Source organism: Trichomonas vaginalis, chromosome V (assembly GCF_026262505.1).
Source record: "Trichomonas vaginalis G3 chromosome V, whole genome shotgun sequence".
NCBI classification, from domain to species: domain Eukaryota; phylum Parabasalia; order Trichomonadida; family Trichomonadidae; genus Trichomonas; species Trichomonas vaginalis.
Genome location: NC_067207.1, coordinates 23,719,356 through 23,737,883, shown reverse-complemented (window position 1 = coordinate 23,737,883; position 18,528 = coordinate 23,719,356). Strand labels below are relative to the sequence as shown.

General features: G+C 30.1%; 7 protein-coding genes across 7 annotated transcripts, besides 1 other annotated feature; 6 read left to right on the top strand and 1 right to left on the bottom strand.

Moving 5' to 3' along the window:
- Positions 1–421: part of a mobile genetic element that runs on past the window's edge.
- A 3,468-nt stretch (positions 422–3,889) lies between these two features.
- TVAGG3_0391150 (guanylate cyclase protein) lies at positions 3,890–5,266 on the top strand (the record flags this gene model as incomplete). The annotated part of the gene is made up of 1 exon (XM_001321906.1): positions 3,890–5,266. One exon carries the CDS (start codon positions 3,890–3,892, stop codon positions 5,264–5,266), a length of 1,377 nt encoding a protein of 458 aa, XP_001321941.1.
- A 77-nt stretch (positions 5,267–5,343) lies between these two features.
- Positions 5,344–6,516, top strand: TVAGG3_0391140 (guanylate cyclase protein; the record flags this gene model as incomplete). The annotated part of the gene is made up of 1 exon (XM_001321905.1): positions 5,344–6,516. The coding sequence occupies one exon, from the start codon at positions 5,344–5,346 to the stop codon at positions 6,514–6,516; it is 1,173 nt and encodes a 390-aa protein (XP_001321940.1).
- Positions 6,517–6,531: 15 nt separating this feature from the next.
- On the top strand, positions 6,532–7,791 carry TVAGG3_0391130 (guanylate cyclase protein; the record flags this gene model as incomplete). The annotated part of the gene is made up of 1 exon (XM_001321904.1): positions 6,532–7,791. The coding sequence occupies one exon, from the start codon at positions 6,532–6,534 to the stop codon at positions 7,789–7,791; it is 1,260 nt and encodes a 419-aa protein (XP_001321939.1).
- A 647-nt stretch (positions 7,792–8,438) lies between these two features.
- Positions 8,439–9,324, top strand: TVAGG3_0391120 (peptidyl-prolyl cis-trans isomerase protein; the record flags this gene model as incomplete). Its single annotated transcript, XM_001321903.2, has 1 exon — positions 8,439–8,720. The coding sequence occupies one exon, from the start codon at positions 8,439–8,441 to the stop codon at positions 8,718–8,720; it is 282 nt and encodes a 93-aa protein (XP_001321938.1).
- Positions 9,325–12,990: 3,666 nt separating this feature from the next.
- TVAGG3_0391110 (uncharacterized protein) lies at positions 12,991–14,399 on the top strand (the record flags this gene model as incomplete). Its single annotated transcript, XM_001321901.1, has 1 exon — positions 13,272–14,213. The coding sequence occupies one exon, from the start codon at positions 13,272–13,274 to the stop codon at positions 14,211–14,213; it is 942 nt and encodes a 313-aa protein (XP_001321936.1).
- A 459-nt stretch (positions 14,400–14,858) lies between these two features.
- On the top strand, positions 14,859–15,407 carry TVAGG3_0391100 (uncharacterized protein; the record flags this gene model as incomplete). The annotated part of the gene is made up of 1 exon (XM_051232363.1): positions 15,192–15,359. One exon carries the CDS (start codon positions 15,192–15,194, stop codon positions 15,357–15,359), a length of 168 nt encoding a protein of 55 aa, XP_051102093.1.
- Positions 15,408–16,948: 1,541 nt separating this feature from the next.
- On the bottom strand, positions 16,949–17,932 carry TVAGG3_0391090 (protein kinase protein; the record flags this gene model as incomplete). Its single annotated transcript, XM_001321899.1, has 1 exon — positions 16,949–17,932. One exon carries the CDS (start codon positions 17,930–17,932, stop codon positions 16,949–16,951), a length of 984 nt encoding a protein of 327 aa, XP_001321934.1.
- Positions 17,933–18,528: the final 596 nt, after the last annotated feature.

Below are 18,528 nucleotides of genomic sequence, written 5' to 3'. Positions count from 1 at the left end.
CTGCATTATTTCAAAAGTCAATAATTCTCTAGTAACTTTTTCTTCAAACCCTAACCATTATATTATATGTATAATGGAGAATAATTGCAAAGAAAGATAGCCGAATTTACTGGGTAGTTCTTGTGATGCGAAATAATTGCAAATTAACACCTAGTTTTAACAGCATCAATCTCTTTTTGCTCTCATTTAAATGCATTCGCACACTTTAATTTTGAAATATAAGAGTTTTGGAAATTATCAAATTTATCTGCTCAAATACTATAGATCTTCATAAGTGTTAATAGAATCATTAGCCTTACATATAGTGTTTAATATAATGATGCACATTATACTGGGATTCATTCCTTATTCATCTAGTTATTATAAGATTTACAACCCCATGAAAATTTAAAATTTTGTCAAAAATAGTGAATGTACCTTTGAATTAGAAAATGATCAATGATTAACAAATTGATATAATTACAATTATATTAGCTTTAAATTTGAATTGTATTCAAAATTCCTTACATGGAAAAAATGAAAGTAAAATATATAAATGAAGTAAAATTAACAATCGGAATGGAGAGGATACTTTGTCATAGGAGGTATAAATTAAAAATATGTGACAATTTCGCAAATTACTATATAAAACAAAACAATTGTTTTGTTAGGGAAAATATTTTTGAGGTTTTTGTACATGCTAAAATTTCTGATAACAAATTTATCAGAATATACTATGCAAATGGATTGAATAGCATGAGAACGAATCGGACTAATTGTGAATGATGTTAATTATGATTAAATTTCATTATTATCCTGGCATAAGAATTACATTATGTTTTTCATCAAGAAAACCAGATATAATGATTGTCTGTGTTTTTGGAAAATATTGACATAGTTATATTCATAATCCTCATTATATTTAATTAGATAGTGTCAGAAAGAAGGTATATTCTACTTTTATTGATTAATGTTGAAAGTTATTCTGTGGGCACAACATTCAATTTTGAAAAATTAAATATATTAATGACACTATTAATTAAATAATATTAGTCAATGTAAAATTGAAAAGAAATATTTTGTGTAGGAATTGTCAAAATTTCAATCAATATCATTTTAATTGAGAATATATTCAAGTTAAATTGGATTATTACTTCATTATTACTAATTTAGAGTCATAATTGTCAATTGTAAAAAACGTTTTTTACTATTCTAAAGTTTCATTATTTTATATTTATACAAACTATTTGTTAAACCATGAAAACATGTTTTGAAGCAACTATCAATTTCACTCATTGAATTTGTGTAAAGGGATTATACACGCAATTGACCTTATTAATAATTATTTTTAAAGCATATTTTAAAAACTCTCAAACTTGAATTCAAAGTGATTTTTTTGATTATTGATATTAATACACTGATTGGAATATCTTTATTACAAATGCTACGGTCAATTTGGTAGATTTCTATTGTCATTCAAAATTTTGCAAGGGATTTCAAAAATACATTTTCGTCATTTTTAATATTAGTGTCCACTAATAGTGTATCACAAAAAAGATACTGAGATTTTAATTATATTATTCAATACGTTTTTTAAAATTTTTTTTCTGAACTAAAAAGTTTTTAATGATTCCTCAAAAATCCAACATCAACAACTACAACTTCATCATTTGGAAGCAATTCAATGCGTTCCTTTGATGTATCATCTAGATACCAAGGAATGATTCAGCTTTCAATGTACAAGAGATTGAGGAATAATATGTTTACTTTATTCGATTATGTCACTACTACGGCACCACCATACTTCATAATTCACATAATTATGAGTGTGTGGTAAGGACGTCAATTTGGAAGAAAAGTGAGAAAATTCCTAAAATGCTAAAAATGAATTTTCCAAACGTACTTTTTTATCTGATTTTTTTGATTTTGAAAAAAATTTGGAGTGAAGAACTCTTCGTTTTTGAATTTTGTCACGATGGTTTTAAAGTATATTAGACACATGTATTGATATTACTATTTTTGTATATTTTGAGAGAAAATCCCTAAAAAGTGAGAAAATCTGTGACGGTTTGAGAAAATATATAAACTATTGAAAATTTGAATTAAACTTCTAATTTGGAAAAAAGAAATTTGGAAAGAAGAAAATTCAAAAATCGAGATTTAGACTCAGTATCAAATGGAGAACAAAATGTTTCTTCATATGAAGGAAAAAATTTTCTTGAGAAGAAATAGAGTTTTTAAAATTTTATTGTATGTAATGAAATAAACAAATATTAAAATTATTTTTTGATAACAAGAAAATTCCCAACAGAAAATATTTGAGACAAAGAAAAAAGAAAATTGAAAAATATTACTCTCCTTTACATTTCATGAGATTTTCAATTTATTTTCATAAAATTGACAATTTTATACATTTAGATGAAAATAAGTGATTTTGCTTGAAATAAAAATTATTGTTTGTTTACAGCTATCAAATAGATTTTTGCTATTTTGATTAAAATTTGTTAATCAAATTAATAATTTTTTTTCTAAATATCTTAAATATCTGGATCACTCACTGATACGATGAATTAAACGATAAAAATAATACAAACTCAACTAAGTTTCCTGTCTTTCAACCAAAAAATATTATGCAATTTAAATTAAATTGTTTATTCAAAGATAAAACAAAGATAAAGTAATTATAATTATCATATACTTTATGAATAACTCTCTAATTGGATAAGATTTTCGTACAAATATTTTTATTAATATCGATAAGAATATGTTTACCTACTATCACCATATGTCGATAAACGAGAGTAGAGTGATTTTTATCATCGAAACTTTTTAAAAGCTGTAAGCAGGAAGTAATAATCTTGTTTTTTCTGAGTTAGTTGTAGAACTATTGATGCCCGAGTTATCATTGTGATGCAGAAGGATGTCAATGTACTGACTGAAGGATATGAATTGAATTGAATTTTATTGAATTTCAATTTGATCAAAATTTGTTGAAATGATATGAATGTGTCAACTTCTGTATCATTCTCCTTCACTCCTTCCTTATTCTTTCGAGAACGAAGCTAGCTCAGCTTTCGCTGAGCGAATTGACACTTTTCATGCCCTAAACGTACATACTCTCAAATTTATCGAAAAAAATTAATACCACATAAACTAGTATATTCTTATTTTAAATATGATATTATCCTTATATTCCACACTAAAATTCATTTAAATCAACTTTTAAAAAAGTTCGAATCCTGCGCGTCTCACTTTTTAAATTTTCCAAATGGAAAATTATATTCTCCTAAAGTGAAAACAATTTTCCAAATTGACTTCCTTATGTGTGGCGAATTATACAGTTCTTCGGACCAACTTTTTGCACCCGTTACTATAATTTCTGGGGAGAAAAGAGTAGAATGTCAACTGTTAATGATGTAATCTCAGTATTCTTCACACTTGTTCCTGCCAGTTACATTGACGAAGCAGCTCCTTATTTTATGGTTATATTTGGTTGCATTTTTATAATCTTCTACATATTTTTAGTTATATCAGCGGTATACTATTCGAAGCAAGCCAAGTTACCAAAGATCGTTCCTCCTATAATATCTTTGTTTTTTGGAACCGCTGGTTACATATTACCACCAATTGCATGCGAAATGGCCACTGGTTCTATAGGAAGAATGATATATAACCATTCAAAGTATCTTAACGCATTCCATATAATTGGCATTATCCTTGTAATTTTCGTAGTTTTAGCGTATGTTTGGTTGGTGTCGGCGATTTACTCTGTAACCATTACATTTCGACCTGATTCATTACAAACAATTGTTCCATCCGTTCAAATCAGTGTCATAATCATCACATTAATGGTATATTCGTTGTCAGGCATAGCTTCAGAGCTTTCCAAGATACCACGTATTATCCTTACATGCCTTGTATGCGTTTGGACATATCGATTCTATTTGCGACCCTTCAATACGGTGGATTTGTAAATATTAACTACAAAAAAGCCATTTACGCATCATCGATCTCGGGAACCATCTTGTTATTGATCTCTGTTATCTTCGACATACTCAACATCAAAGGCCAAGAGTATATCATCCTTGCAATATTAGCATCATGGATAATTATCTTTATTTCATGCTCGTTCTTCTTCGAACGACAAACCACACGATATCTCTTCATTCTCGACCAAATTGAAGAGAATCCCGAGTCTTTCCAAGACTTATGTGGCAAAAGAACAATGTTTTCCAATGTTGTCGTTGCCGGATTCAGATATGCTCATCCATATTGTCTTTCATGGAAGATGTACAAAGCAGGAATCGAGCATTGGCCGAAAGATGTCCAAATTTGGTTATCATTTGCCAAATTTATAGCTATTTATCCAGCAGAGACACAACAATTGGACTGGGTTGCAGTAAGTATTGTTCAGAACAAGCTAAAAGGATCATTAGCCAAACATACTTTGCAACAAATTAATACAATCATCAGACAAAGAGAAGCCAACTTAATTCCTGAACTGAAAACGAAACTAGATAAGATAGAAAAACAAGTTCAAGCAACAAAACACAAAGTTAGATATATTTGGGATTTAATTATCCAAGGAAATGTCCATGAATTAGAAAGTGTTGTTCATAGAGCATATATAGCAATAGATAGTTGTGAAGCTGAATTCCAACATCTTATAAGAATGTTCCCTAATTCTAGATTCGTTGCAAGAGCATATTCCAGATTTTTACGTGATGTTGTTGCAGATTTTACTGCTTATAATACATGGCGTCAAAATGTTTCTCTTTTGCAACGTGGTGTTTCAGTAATTGCTGATCAAACACATGAGTTTGGATTGAGAGCGTTTCCTTTATTACCAAAAGTCATTGATTATTCCGATGAAGATCAAGCAGCTGCAAATCTATTGACAGAAAACACATTGACACAGGAAATTGATCCTGATGACGAACACGTTGAAGCAGATACTGATTTAAGAATGTCAGTAAGAAAATCAATCAATGAATTATCAATTCCTGCATATAGAACAGCAAGAATATTTATTATTGTTTTGTTTGTTGTTTTGTTTATTATTCCTGTTGTTGCTCTTGCAATATTTATTCCTAAGAACATCCAATCAATGACACAGCCTCTCAACTTCATGGAAAAACTCTCAAGAATAAGAGCAGAGATATTCCAAGTTGTTGCTTTGTCACATCATTATGTTGCTGAGAAAGTAACTAATCTCAAACCATTACAATTGTTTGATGAAAATCCGCTGTTAATTTCGGAAGTTCTACTGATATTAGGACACAATTAAAATACGTGACAGACGCATTGACACAAAGGACACAAGATTTGGCTGAAATCATGTCATTCAAACCAGGAGATGAGAATATGGAAGCAGTAAGAAATTACATGTATAAGAGCGCTGTCAATTTTGTAACTTATAATGATGATCCTGCCAAGAATTCTACAACAGAAAGTGTATCTGTACAACATGGAATTATGCAATATTCTGTATTAGTTACAGCTTTACTTAAAAAAGATTCAATAACAAATAGAACTAATTCAGAACGCGAGATAAGAACAATTATAGGAAATACTCGTGTTTTAACTGCTGATTTATCTGCCGCTTTACAGAATTTAATTGAATACATCAAATCTGCTGATGACAAATCCATCAAAATCACAACTTATTCGTTAATTGGCGGATGTTTGTTTATATTCTTTATTTATGTAATTGCTTGTTATGTAATTGTCAAAGATATTTCTCATGACAAACTTGCAATTTACAGAGCAATTGCATCATTACCAAAATACGTTGTTTCTCATGTTGCCGATTCATTTAAAGTTCTTAAGAAAGAAGGTAGTGATCATTCGAAATCAAATTCAACAACACATGATGATGAATTAAACAAACAAGAAGAAAACATGCTGAAAATATTCTCAACATCAAGTGAAAGTGATGGAGGAGCAACAAGTGATTCAATAACAATTGTTGTTTGTATGTTATTCCTCGCTTTATGTAATTTATGTTCTGTTATAATTTTAGGTTTATTCTTAATAAGATGTGGTGAAGAATTGAATCTTTCTGCTCCACAAATCGATTACATGATGGCTGCTTATTCTTATGATTTCGCTTCTCTTTTAGTTGTTAATATGTTGGCATGCGAATTTGATGGATACCCTGTATACGGATACACAGCTAAATCATTAATTCCAATTGTTAATGAATGGCAAGACAAAGGAATTATTAATTACAAAGCTGTAAGATATGGAAATTCTTCAATGAACACTGAAGCATTTTCTATTTTAACAGCTGAAGAATTAGCTGGTGTTGCACCTGAAGGATGTGTTTATGGACAAACTCCTGCTGTTACTCATGATGTTTATAGATGTTGGAATCCCGATTTGTTGACAACTTATGTACAAACTGAAGTGAAATCAATGGTCTTTAAATATCAAAATGAAGGAATTGCGTTTTATACTAATGATACAAGATTAACACATCTTTGGCATGTACATATCATTCATTTATATGAAATGTATTATAATGATTTGTTCTAAAAGATTGTGCCAACAATGACAAGTTCCCTTGAAAAAGATGACCCATATTATACATCAGGAGCTGTTATTATTTTGGTTGTTGGTTTGATATTTGAAATCGCAATTTTAGTTGTTTTGTCTCATTCCGAAAATCGTCAAAAATTTGCTTTGAGATTGTTGTTGCATTGTCCAGGAAATATCGTAATAACTAATCCATATTTAGCCCAACTTTTAGCAGGAAACTTCAAAGATAGAAGAAACGAATCTTCTACAGGAGATGCGGAGTTTTATGAAGTATTAGTTAAAGATATGCCTGATGGAATATTGATGTTGGATATTACAGGAAACGTTATTTCCGCGAATAACTCTATTACAAGAATTTTCGGAATTAACAATGAAGAACTTGTTGGACAAAACGTTTCTGTGTTTGGAAAGAATTTTACCAGTGGAAATCCATTCGAAAAGATCGAAAACAACACAAAGAAACAACTGACAAGTGAAGATGATTTCGAGGCAACTTATATCTACAAGAAAGCTGATAACACGGAAGTCCACGCAAATCTGACATTCACTGTTTTGAATAACAATATAATCATCAGTTTAAGAGATGACACTCAAACAGTGATGTACAACAGATTAATCGCTGATGAACGTACAAAAAGTGACAGAATGTTGGCATCAATTTTGCCACCAAGGTTAGTTGTTCGAGTACAAGCCGGAGAAAAGAATATCAACTTCGCGGTGCAAAGTATTACTGTCGTTTTCATGGATATCGTTAGTTTTACTCCTTGGTGTGGAAGTTTGCCTGCATCAACGGTTATGGCGGCTTTGAACAGAATTTCCAAAGAGTACGACTCAATTTGTGCGATGCATACAACGATGACAAAGATCAAATGCATTGGTGATTGCTATATGGGAGCAGGAGGTATCTTTGCTGATGTAAATCAACCAGCAGTTCACGCGAAAGATGTCGTTGAATTTGGATTGGAATGTATCGAAGGTTTGATGAAAGTCAACCAGGAAATCAACCAAAATTTGCAGATAAGAGTTGGTGTAAACACTGGCGGTCCTATTGTTGCTGGTGTTTTGGGAACAGAGAAGCCAACATTCGAAATTTTGGGTCCTGCAATCAACATGGCACAACAAATGGAACATCACGGTGTTCCAATGAAAGTACACGTAAGCAGAGCTGTCTACGAATTGATTTACGGAGGACCATTCGAAATCAAAGAAAGAGGTGAAATAGAAATTAAGAATGGACCTGTTGTAACTTATTTAATTGATAAGAAGAAATAATTTTTTTATTATAATTGTATTATTTGATTTACATGATTTGAATAAAAAAGAAACTTTTTTTATTGTAAAAAAAAAGATTATTACACCATCATTAGAAGTACTTCTGAACTTCTTGCCTTGATATATAGTAGGCATAACAATGAACCTTTAAATCCGGAATTATATATTTCTGCAATTCAAATTAATGTTTTTCTTATTGTTTCTTGTATGCAAAAGAAAATTTTGTCAATATCAAGACTAATATCACTCTTTCTTTTGCAATAACCTGTAACCACTTAGTATCATTTCATTATGTAATTACTTTGTATGGATATCATTATTGGTTCAGCAACTTGCTAAAAAAATTATTTTTAATTTTCATTAATTCTCATTCTTTTAACCAGATGAAAATAAATTCGATACCTTAAAAAAATAAACAATATAACATATGATGAAAATGTATATAAAATGATTGAAGTTCTAAAATTTCATAAATTTTTGAGCACATCTTTATTTAAAATACAATTTCCCTTTGAAATAATGAAGAGATTGAAATAATAAATCGAAATTTATCTTATATATTACGTATTGATATTGGATAACACAGTAACATAAAGAATAACTCATGCAAAATCAAATTTAAACCAAAAAAGTGACAATTTTATTCAATGACTGATAGATGCATAATTTTGGTTAGCAACCTTCCACCTCAAACAACAGAACAAACAATCAAAGACGCATTTGTAATATTTGGAGATCTTGCAGATATTAAAATGAAAATGGATCGCAACCAGGCATTAATCGAGTTTAATTACGAATCAGATGCTGAAGCAGCAATTGATAACATGGATGGAGCCGAAATATTCGGTCAGACTATTTATTGCACGTTTGCAACAAAAGGAAATCTAGTCGATAAAACAAAACCAGTTTGGGATGGTAATTTGAATTGAAATGTTGAATCTTGTAATATTCGAATTATCTACATTCGCTTTTATTTTCTTTTACTCAATTTTCAAAATTGATTTTTTCAATTGAAAAACTTTCACGAGTAATCTAGCGTAAGCACTAACCGTCATAATTAATGCTCTGTTAGCCATATCATTCCATTGAATTCTTAAAAGCAACTATAATTCCATCGTCTATTTTTATTAAATACATACGCTGCCACCTAATTTCGTTGAATTAGGTGCCTTGCTTATTAGTTTTAGCATAGTTAAATACAAATATTTGAATTTTGATTAAAAATTTGAAATAGTACAAGAGGTCTTACATAAATTTACCTTGGACAATATTTGAATGCTGATTTTTCATATATTTATTTCTCAATGTCATATTTCGAATATAAATTTTATCTTTTTTTGAACCATAATAGTTAAAATAGTTCGAAATACAAACCATGATAGGGGCATTAGTTGAATTCTTCAAGAATTACTCAGAATCATTTTATTTTTAATTTCCAACATTTTGAATTCTAATAAAAATTTTTGTTTCTTATTGTATTACAAATGGAAACAATATTTTAAAATAAATTATTTGAATCATTGTCAAAATTTGGATAAATATTAAATTTTCTTAGACTAAAATTAATCTAACAATATAATATTGATAATTTATTTGCATTGAAACATTTTTGTATCCTTTCAAACTGATTAGGCATCGAAATCAGAATAATCCAGCATTTTATGGCTTTATCATTGATAAATCTGATATAAATTTTGAGTGCTAATTTATACCGGCAATAATTTTGAGAACAACTTTTCAATGATTTCAAAATTGAATCGTAGTTATTGTTCAAACGGCATTGTTATAATCATAAAGTATAATATTCCAATTTTGAATTATATAATTTTTGTGATCGATTAAAATCATAATATTCAAATCAATCTAATCTAACTTATTTTTAAAATAATAATCAACCAAAAGAACGTTATATTTATCATTTCAAAATATTTCTACTATATGTAAACTATTCAAATCCAAAACAACTTTTTATGTTCAATAGATATTTTTCAGAGAGCTTACTCAAAATTTTTTCGTCACCTTATTTTACATGATAGGCCTTTTAATATTTTTTATTGGAACTTGTTTCTGCAAACCAAAGAGAACGCGCCCACCACCAACTCCCACTAGGTCTATTAATGTTATGCCGATAAAGCTTTCTGGCGGACTCTTAATTGCAATAGTAATAATCTTATCTATCGTAGGCACAATACTCTTTTTCATTAAGAAACGAGGCGGAGTTTTTCTAGTCGTGAAGCCTGTTAGAAATGCAATAACAGTGTAATTATTTTAGATTCTAATACCGAACAGCATTTGAATCACAAATATTGATTCTTTTATCTATATGCATTATTTTATGTGCAAATAAACTTTGTTAATTATGATGGAGGAAAAGTGACAATTTACGCAATTTATGGAAACAAAAAATGAATAAAGAAGTTTATTATGAACTCATGGCAATATGTTATGATTATAACGATATAATGAATTCATTGTACAAACTTAATACAACAAATGAAGATGAACTTAACAAAATTTGCCAAGATATCAAAAGTAAATTAATTGAAACCAAAATATTAGATTCATCTGATGTTCTTGATATAATAACAACTGCATCAGAATGCAATTGTCGTTACTTTAAATCATATTGGACATTATTCAAAAAGATTTACAAAAATTCAACAAGAGAAGTTCTACCTGGTTCAACTGTTTTCAGTTACTTTCTCAACAAAGAGTTTGGAGTCGATCTCAATTTTATAGACATGGATAGAATCAAAGAATATAATATTCAAAACAGTTCTATTGAAGTTCATGAAGAAAACACGATTTACAGAGCAATAATGGATGATGATGTAAAATCATTTATACAGTTCACAGAAAAGGATGGATTCAATAAAAACCAAGAACTTCAAAGTGGTTTCTATCCAATTCCATATTATAAACATTCTTTACTCGAACTATGTTGTTATCATGGTTCAATCAATTGTTTCAATGTTTTAAGAACAAAATTTCAAACAAAAATCAGTTATTATTGTCTCCTTTTTTCATTTCTTGGAAAGAACCTAGAGATTATAAAAGAATGTTTGAAAGTAATAAAGCCAGACAAACAATCCATGGAATATGCAATTATGTCACACAGCATCGAATTTGTTATATTTTTGATGGATGAATACAAATTAAATATTGATTTAGAAGCATGTGGAAAATATAATAATATTCAAGCACTTCTAACATATATCGATCGAACTAATGACATCAACAATGCTTTCTTTTATTCATTTGATTTTAATTTGCTTCCCTTTGGGAATATTTGTTATCACATGGAGCAAATATAGATTCAAGAGATAAAGATGGAGAAACAGTTTTATTTCGGCAGATAGAAAATGATAATACAAAGACGGTAAAATTCCTTCTTTCTCATGGCGCAGATTGTAATGCAAAAGATAAATCAGGTGAATCGTCGCCAATTCATTTAGCAGTTTCAGGTAAAAATACAAAAATCGCAAAAATCCGTATTTCTTATGGAGCAGATCTTTATTTTAAAGATAGCAAAGGAAGAACACCTCTCCACTCTGCAATAATCAATAAAAATTATGAAATTGTTGAACTAATTATTAACTCTGGTATAAATATCAATGCACAAGATGACTTTAGTGATACCGCTCTTGATTGGGCTGTCTTCTCAGGATCAAAAAAGTTAATAAAGCTTTTAATATCTCATGGAGCAGATGTCAATTCAAGAAATAAAGAAGGTAAATCAATTCTTCATTATTCTGCATCTATTCAAATGTCAAAATAAATGAAATTCTGATTTCAAATGGAGCATATGTCAATGCAAAAGATAACAATGGAGAAAGTGTTCTTCATTGTGCTGCACAACAAAGTTTACCAGAAGTTATTGAATTTCTTATTTCACATGGTGCAGATATCAAAGCTAAAGATTGTTTTGATAGAACACCTCTTCATTACGCAGCAAAAAGAGGCCGTTCAAAAAATGCAAGAATTCTTATTTCCCATGGTATAGATATCAATGAAAAAGATATTAATGGTAGAACAGCTCTTCATCAGGCGTCTGATAACGATCATGTGGAAGTTGCAGAAATTCTTATCCTAAACGGTGCAGATATTAATTCACAGGACAATAGTGGTGATACACCTCTTCATCGTGCTGCATACATGAATTGTAGCAAAGTTGCTGATCTATTAATTTCACACGGTGCTGATATTAATTCAAAAGATTATAGTGGGAATACACCTCTTCATTATGCGCCTTCATTATTTGATACAGAGATTATGGAATCGCTTTTATCACATGGTGCAGACATTAACTCAATAAACCATCACGGAGACACACCACTTCATTTTGCTGCTTCTAATGATAGATTAAAAGCAATTGAATTTTTAATTTCACATGGTGCAAATATCAATTCAAGAAACTGTGAACGTCAAACAGCATTAAATATTGCATCATCAAAAAACAGCAATGAAATTGTTGAATTTCTTCTTTCTCATGGTGCAGAAAATGATTAGAAAAGCCTTTCATAATTATACAATGCAAGTTTTCTAATGAATCAAATTTCATAATTTATGCTTGATTAAAAATATTCTCTTTCTAATGTTTCACAGAACATACTCATTATTCATATCATGTAAGAAAATATTTACTTCAAACACGGAACTTTTCGAACACATTTTTAAAAGTGATTGAGCTTTATGGTGAATGAGAACGGTAGAAATATCATCTTAATTTTCGTCCTCATCTCCAAGCAGACTAGCTGAATGATTGGCTTTCCGCTCAATGATTCAAGTACGTCTTCATATGGGTTATGTGTTGCATCTTGAAGTTGTAGAGCGGCCTTGACGCGAATCCGAATGTGGTAGATCGAAAAAGACAATGTAGTCCTGCATGCGAGCAGCTTCAACTGAATTCTTAGGTGGAGAGATAGTTTTCATCAAAAACAGTTTTCAAAGGTCATACCACGTTGAGTCTTGCTTTATTTCTATACAACATTCGTCTATTCTCTTGTATTTTAATAAAATTGGATTGAATAATTTCGAAATTTTCAATTCAGTTTGCGGTAATAAGTTATTTGGTTGCTGTAGATGGATGCAAATCTTTCTATGTAATTCCAAATTTTCTTCGATCTCGAGAAAAATAATGAAAATATCTAATTATTTCGCGACAAAAAATTGAAATAACATTTTTTAATTGGAATTTTTTTTAAATCAGCTTTTACGGCAAAAATATTTATTATCTAGGTATTTTATAACTACATGAACACTCTATTTTATAGATATATTTGATTTTTCCTATATAAATATCAAATAACGATATAGAAAATAATCTTAATTTTAGAGTTTCAATATTTTTTAGATCTAGATGGAAAATTTGTGCTACATGTATCATTTATATTTGAGCAGTAGGTGGGTCAGTACAGTTTTCAATAGAATAGTGACTCATGAACGGTGTTTCGGAATCAAATTATTATTGGCACTTTTCAATGAAAGTAAGAGAAAAAAGAAAGAAACGAATAGAAGTTGTTTATTATTTAGTTGCATCTGCGATAGTTATGGAAATAATCCGACACATTGTTCCATTTCCTCCAACAAAAATTTCGAAATACGATCCACAAATTTTAATATCTATCAATTGCAACAACCCAAACTGTGAACGAGCATATTACTCATACAATAAATGGGGTAGAAACTTCATGAAACTATATCCGAAATCAAAAGTAATGCTAACTTCAATAAATAACACTATCGATCCAAGAATGGTTATATTATCGCAAGAACACAATGAAACAATCAAGCACCGACAGATGTATCACAACAATTTTGCACTTTACAAATATTTTCTAAAAACTAGATATAATTATGTGTACAGATGTACAGAAGACGTTTATGTAGATGCAGAAAACTTAGCATACGAGATTTTTAAGTTAGATTTGAAACACCAAAATTTTATGATAACTAGTCAATACTGTACGCCTGAATTGATCAATACATCTGTTGGATTCATCCATGGAGGTTCCGGATGGATACTGAATAGATTTACAGCTCGTTTTTGGGTTGAGAAAAAAAGATATTTTGACGATTTCTTTAGTTTTCATGATAAAGTTGGAGATGACGTTACCACAGAAGAGTTTATATCATTGATGAAGCTCAATTTTGAAGATGTCCATTTGAAATCTTTTATTGGTTGGCCACTTTTCTACGAAGATATAGATCAACTGAAAAATAAGAATTGGTCTGCCTTTGGCAAGTGTCCTCCTCCACTAAACAAATTCAAAACACCTGTAAGAGTTAAGCAGATTGCTGCTTGGCACTCAGGATTAGATGAAACATATGTATTTCATCATGGTGATGAGATAATTAGAAATGCTCCAGATAATTTAATGATACAGGCATATGATAGCCATTCTATCCTTTGTTATTTATAAACTTGTTTGTATTTTTTATGAATTTTAGAATTTTTTTACATTTTCATATGTTATTTGTTTATAATTCACTATGAATTTCTGAAACATATTGTTTCGACAACTTCATTAATATTTTTAGGGATGCGTTAAACACGCCATTTGACCGGGCGTACATTTTTTTTGTTCGCCCAAAAATTTCGCCATTTGAGAAATTCAAAAATTAAAAATAAAATTTTAATCTTGATTTTTTTATTTTCGTGATTTTTTTGAAACTTACATAAGTGATGAAATACTTTTTTTAAGTAATCGTTTATTATATATAAATATATCTTAATAAATTTAATTCCTTAAGGTAGAGCGTGTTCAAATTTAAAATCTCATACAATATTTTCTTAATGGCGTATTTTTCTGAGGTCGCCCAAATAAAGGCGAATTCAAAATTGAGAACTCCAAGGCGTATGGCGAATATTCAAAAAGTACGCCACTTACAAAATATTGAATGTGGATTATCAATTTTTTGGCGTGTTCAATTTCAAATTTTGATATTTATGTTTATTTTATTCAGTATAATGCTAAGAATTAAAATATAAAATTCATAGAATTTTTTCTTTGAAAATATTTTACATTTTTATTAGACCACTCCTAGACTAGTCATCAGGTTATCCTCAGATCATCCTCAGACTACTCCTTATCAGATTACTCATCATCCTCAGACTACTCCTTAGACCCCTCCTCATCAGACTACTCCTCAGATCTTCCTCATAAGACTCCTCCTCAGATCTTCCTCCTGAAACTACTCTTCAAACTACTCCTTAGAGTCATCCTCATCAGACTAGTCCTGAGACTAGTCCTCAGACTACTCCTGAAACTACTCCTCAGATTATCCGCAGACTCCTCCTCAGATTATCCTCAAACTACTCCTCAGTCTAATCCTCAGACTCCTCCTCAGATTATCCTCAAACTACTCCTCAGTCTAATCCTCAGACTCCTCCTCAGATTATGCTCAGATTATCCTCAAACTCCTCAGACTACTCCTCAAACTCCTCAGACTACTCCTCAAACTCCTCAGACTACTCCTCAAACTCCTCAGATTATCCTCAAACTCCTCAGATTATCATCAAACTCCTCAGATTATCATCAAACTCCTCAAACTACTCCTCGGTCTAATCCTCAGACTCCTCCTCAGATTATCCTCAGATTATCACTTTACATATATATATCGATAACTAAATAATTACTTATTATACTTTCTTTCTTTTTTTTAATTTTAAAATAATATTAATATATCTTTCTACGTTTAATGATGAAAAGAGAAAGAGGAGTAAAAAGAGGAAAGAGAAAAGAAAGAGAGAGAGAAAAAAAAAGAAAGAAAGAAAGAAAAAAAAAGGACGGCGATAATTTTGTATTGTTTTGTTATTCGGCCGAATGGCGGGTACGAAGTAGCCGCCATTCGGCCCCAAAAATGGCGTATTATTCTATTTTTAAACGGTCATGGCGTAAAACCGTCGCATCCCTAAATATTTTAAAGCGTTATGGAATTCAATATTCATCGATTACAGAAATTTCAAGTACATCATTTAACGATGATAAGATTTCTCATATCAGGTACTTACGAAATATGAGGCATGACCATTATTTAGAAGTTTTTTTTAGGGTGTACTTACGCCCCTATGACATGGCTTTCAATTCAGATGTTTAAGGTTGTCAAAAATTGGAATTAAAGTCAGATGGACCTTAAAAATAGAATTGAAAATAAATTGGATATTTATTAACTTAAACTGCTTTTAGAATGCTGAATATTGAAGAGTGTTTAATTTTCCAATATTATCTTTTTAAAATCATATCATCTAACGTTGGAACATTAGTTTTCTGCACCATATGATTTAAGAAGTTCGGCTGTTAATCTATTTTGACGCCATATTGCAATATGAAGAGCGGTTTCTCCATTGTTATTTTTTTCATTGATATTTATACCATGTGAAATAAGAAGTTCGGCCGTTTCTTCACGATGATATGCTGCTATTTTATGAAGAGCGGTTTCTCCATTTTCATCTTTTTCATTGATATTTGCACCATGTGAAATAAGAAGTTCAACTGTTTTTTATTTTTATTAAATGCTGCAAAATGAAGAGGAGTTTCTCCTTTTTTATTTTTTTCATTAATATTAATGCCATGTGAAATAAGAAGTTCGGCTGTTTCTTTACTATCAGAACGTGCTGCTATATGAAGAGCGGTTTCTCCATCTTTATCTTTTTCATTGATATTAATACCGTGTGAAATAAGAAATTCGGCTGTTTTTTACTATTACGATGTGCTGCATCATGAAGAGCGATTTGTCCATATTTATCTTTTTCATTGATATTTGCACCATGTGAAATAAGAAATTCGACTGTTTCTTTCTTATTACTAAATATTGCTTTATGAAGAGCGTTTGTTCCATCTTTATATTTTTCATTGATATTTGCACCATGTGAAATAAGAAGTTCAACTGTTTTTTATTTTTATTAAATGCTGCAAAATGAAGAGGAGTTTCTCCTTTTTTATTTTTTTCATTAATATTAATGCCATGTGAAATAAGAAGTTCGGCTGTTTCTTTACTATCAGAACGTGCTGCTATATGAAGAGCGGTTTCTCCATCATTATTTTTTTCATTGATGTTAATACCATGTGAAATAAGAAGTTCGGCTGTTTCTTTACTATCAGAACGTGCTGCTATATGAAGAGCGGTTTCTCCATCTTTATCTTTTTCATTGATATTAATACCGTGTGAAATAAGAAATTCGGCTGTTTTTTACTATTACGATGTGCTGCATCATGAAGAGCGATTTGTCCATATTTATCTTTTTCATTGATATTTGCACCATGTGAAATAAGAAATTCGACTGTTTCTTTCTTATTACTAAATATTGCTTTATGAAGAGCGTTTGTTCCATCTTTATATTTTTCATTGATATTTGCACCATGTGAAATAAGAAGTTCAACTGTTTTTTATTTTTATTAAATGCTGCAAAATGAAGAGGAGTTTCTCCTTTTTTATTTTTTTCATTAATATTAATGCCATGTGAAATAAGAAGTTCGGCTGTTTCTTTACTATCAGAACGTGCTGCTATATGAAGAGCGGTTTCTCCATCATTATTTTTTTCATTGATGTTAATACCATGTGAAATAAGAAGTTCGGCTGTTTCTTTACTATCAGAACGTGCTGCTATATGAAGAGCGGTTTTTCCATTTAAAAGATTTTTATTGATATCTACACCTAATGAAAGGAAATATTCGCATAGGGATGGAATATTAAACATCGGTGAAAAAATCAAGCAGCTGATTAAAAGATTAGTTTGATCGTAAAAAACTAAAAATGAATCAAGATTATTATATTTTCCGCAAGCGTGCAAGTCGATACTTATGATGTGCTCATTCACTAAGAATGTTACAAAATCAATGTTATGTGAAATAATTGCATATTTCATGCATTCTTGATCTGGTTTTTGTTGTTTCAAACATTCACTCATTATCTCATGATTTCTTCCCAAAAATGAAAATGTTAGACATCTTTTTGTTATTTCTGAGTTAAATTTAGTTCTTAAGAACTTGAAACAATCAACTGCTCCATGGTAACAACATAATTCAAGTAATGAAAATCCTTCTTCAGAACATGGGTATAAACTACTTTGAAGTTTTTGATTTTCAGCAAATCCTTCTCTTTCAGTGAATGAAATGAATACTTCTAAGTCATTATTCATAATTGCTTTGTAAATTGTATTTTCTTTATGAATGTCGAGATTTTCTGATTTAATAATTTCGAAATTAGCAGACTTGTCTAATTCAATGCCATATTCTTTGTAAAACAAAAAGTTTGAAACAAGTTCAACATTGCCGAACTCTTTGATTTGATAATCATCTGATACGAGTTTGGCAAGAGATAAATATGACTTTGTATAGCGATTATTATACGGAATGATATCCAAAATATCTTTTGTTATAATTTGGGGAAGGCATTTCTTTGAATCAATCAAATTCGTTTTGATCATTTTGTAAATCGAGTTTAAATCTTCTTCTTTTTCCGTTTTCAGCTGATATAACGCATCATATGAATCAATGTAATACTTGTAGACACTTTGCAGTTTACTGTATTTGCTCTGATTACTGTCTTGATCAGACATTAAAAAATTTAAGAAGTAAAATATTACGAAAGAGATCAATTAAAATGCGGTACACTATTTTCTTGCGGTATAATTGCTTTTCAGAGTCAAAAGATCCGAAATAATCAGATCATATTTTACCAAAATAAAAATTGAATGTGTGGAGCGGTTTTCAATTTTTAATCTATTTTGAGAAA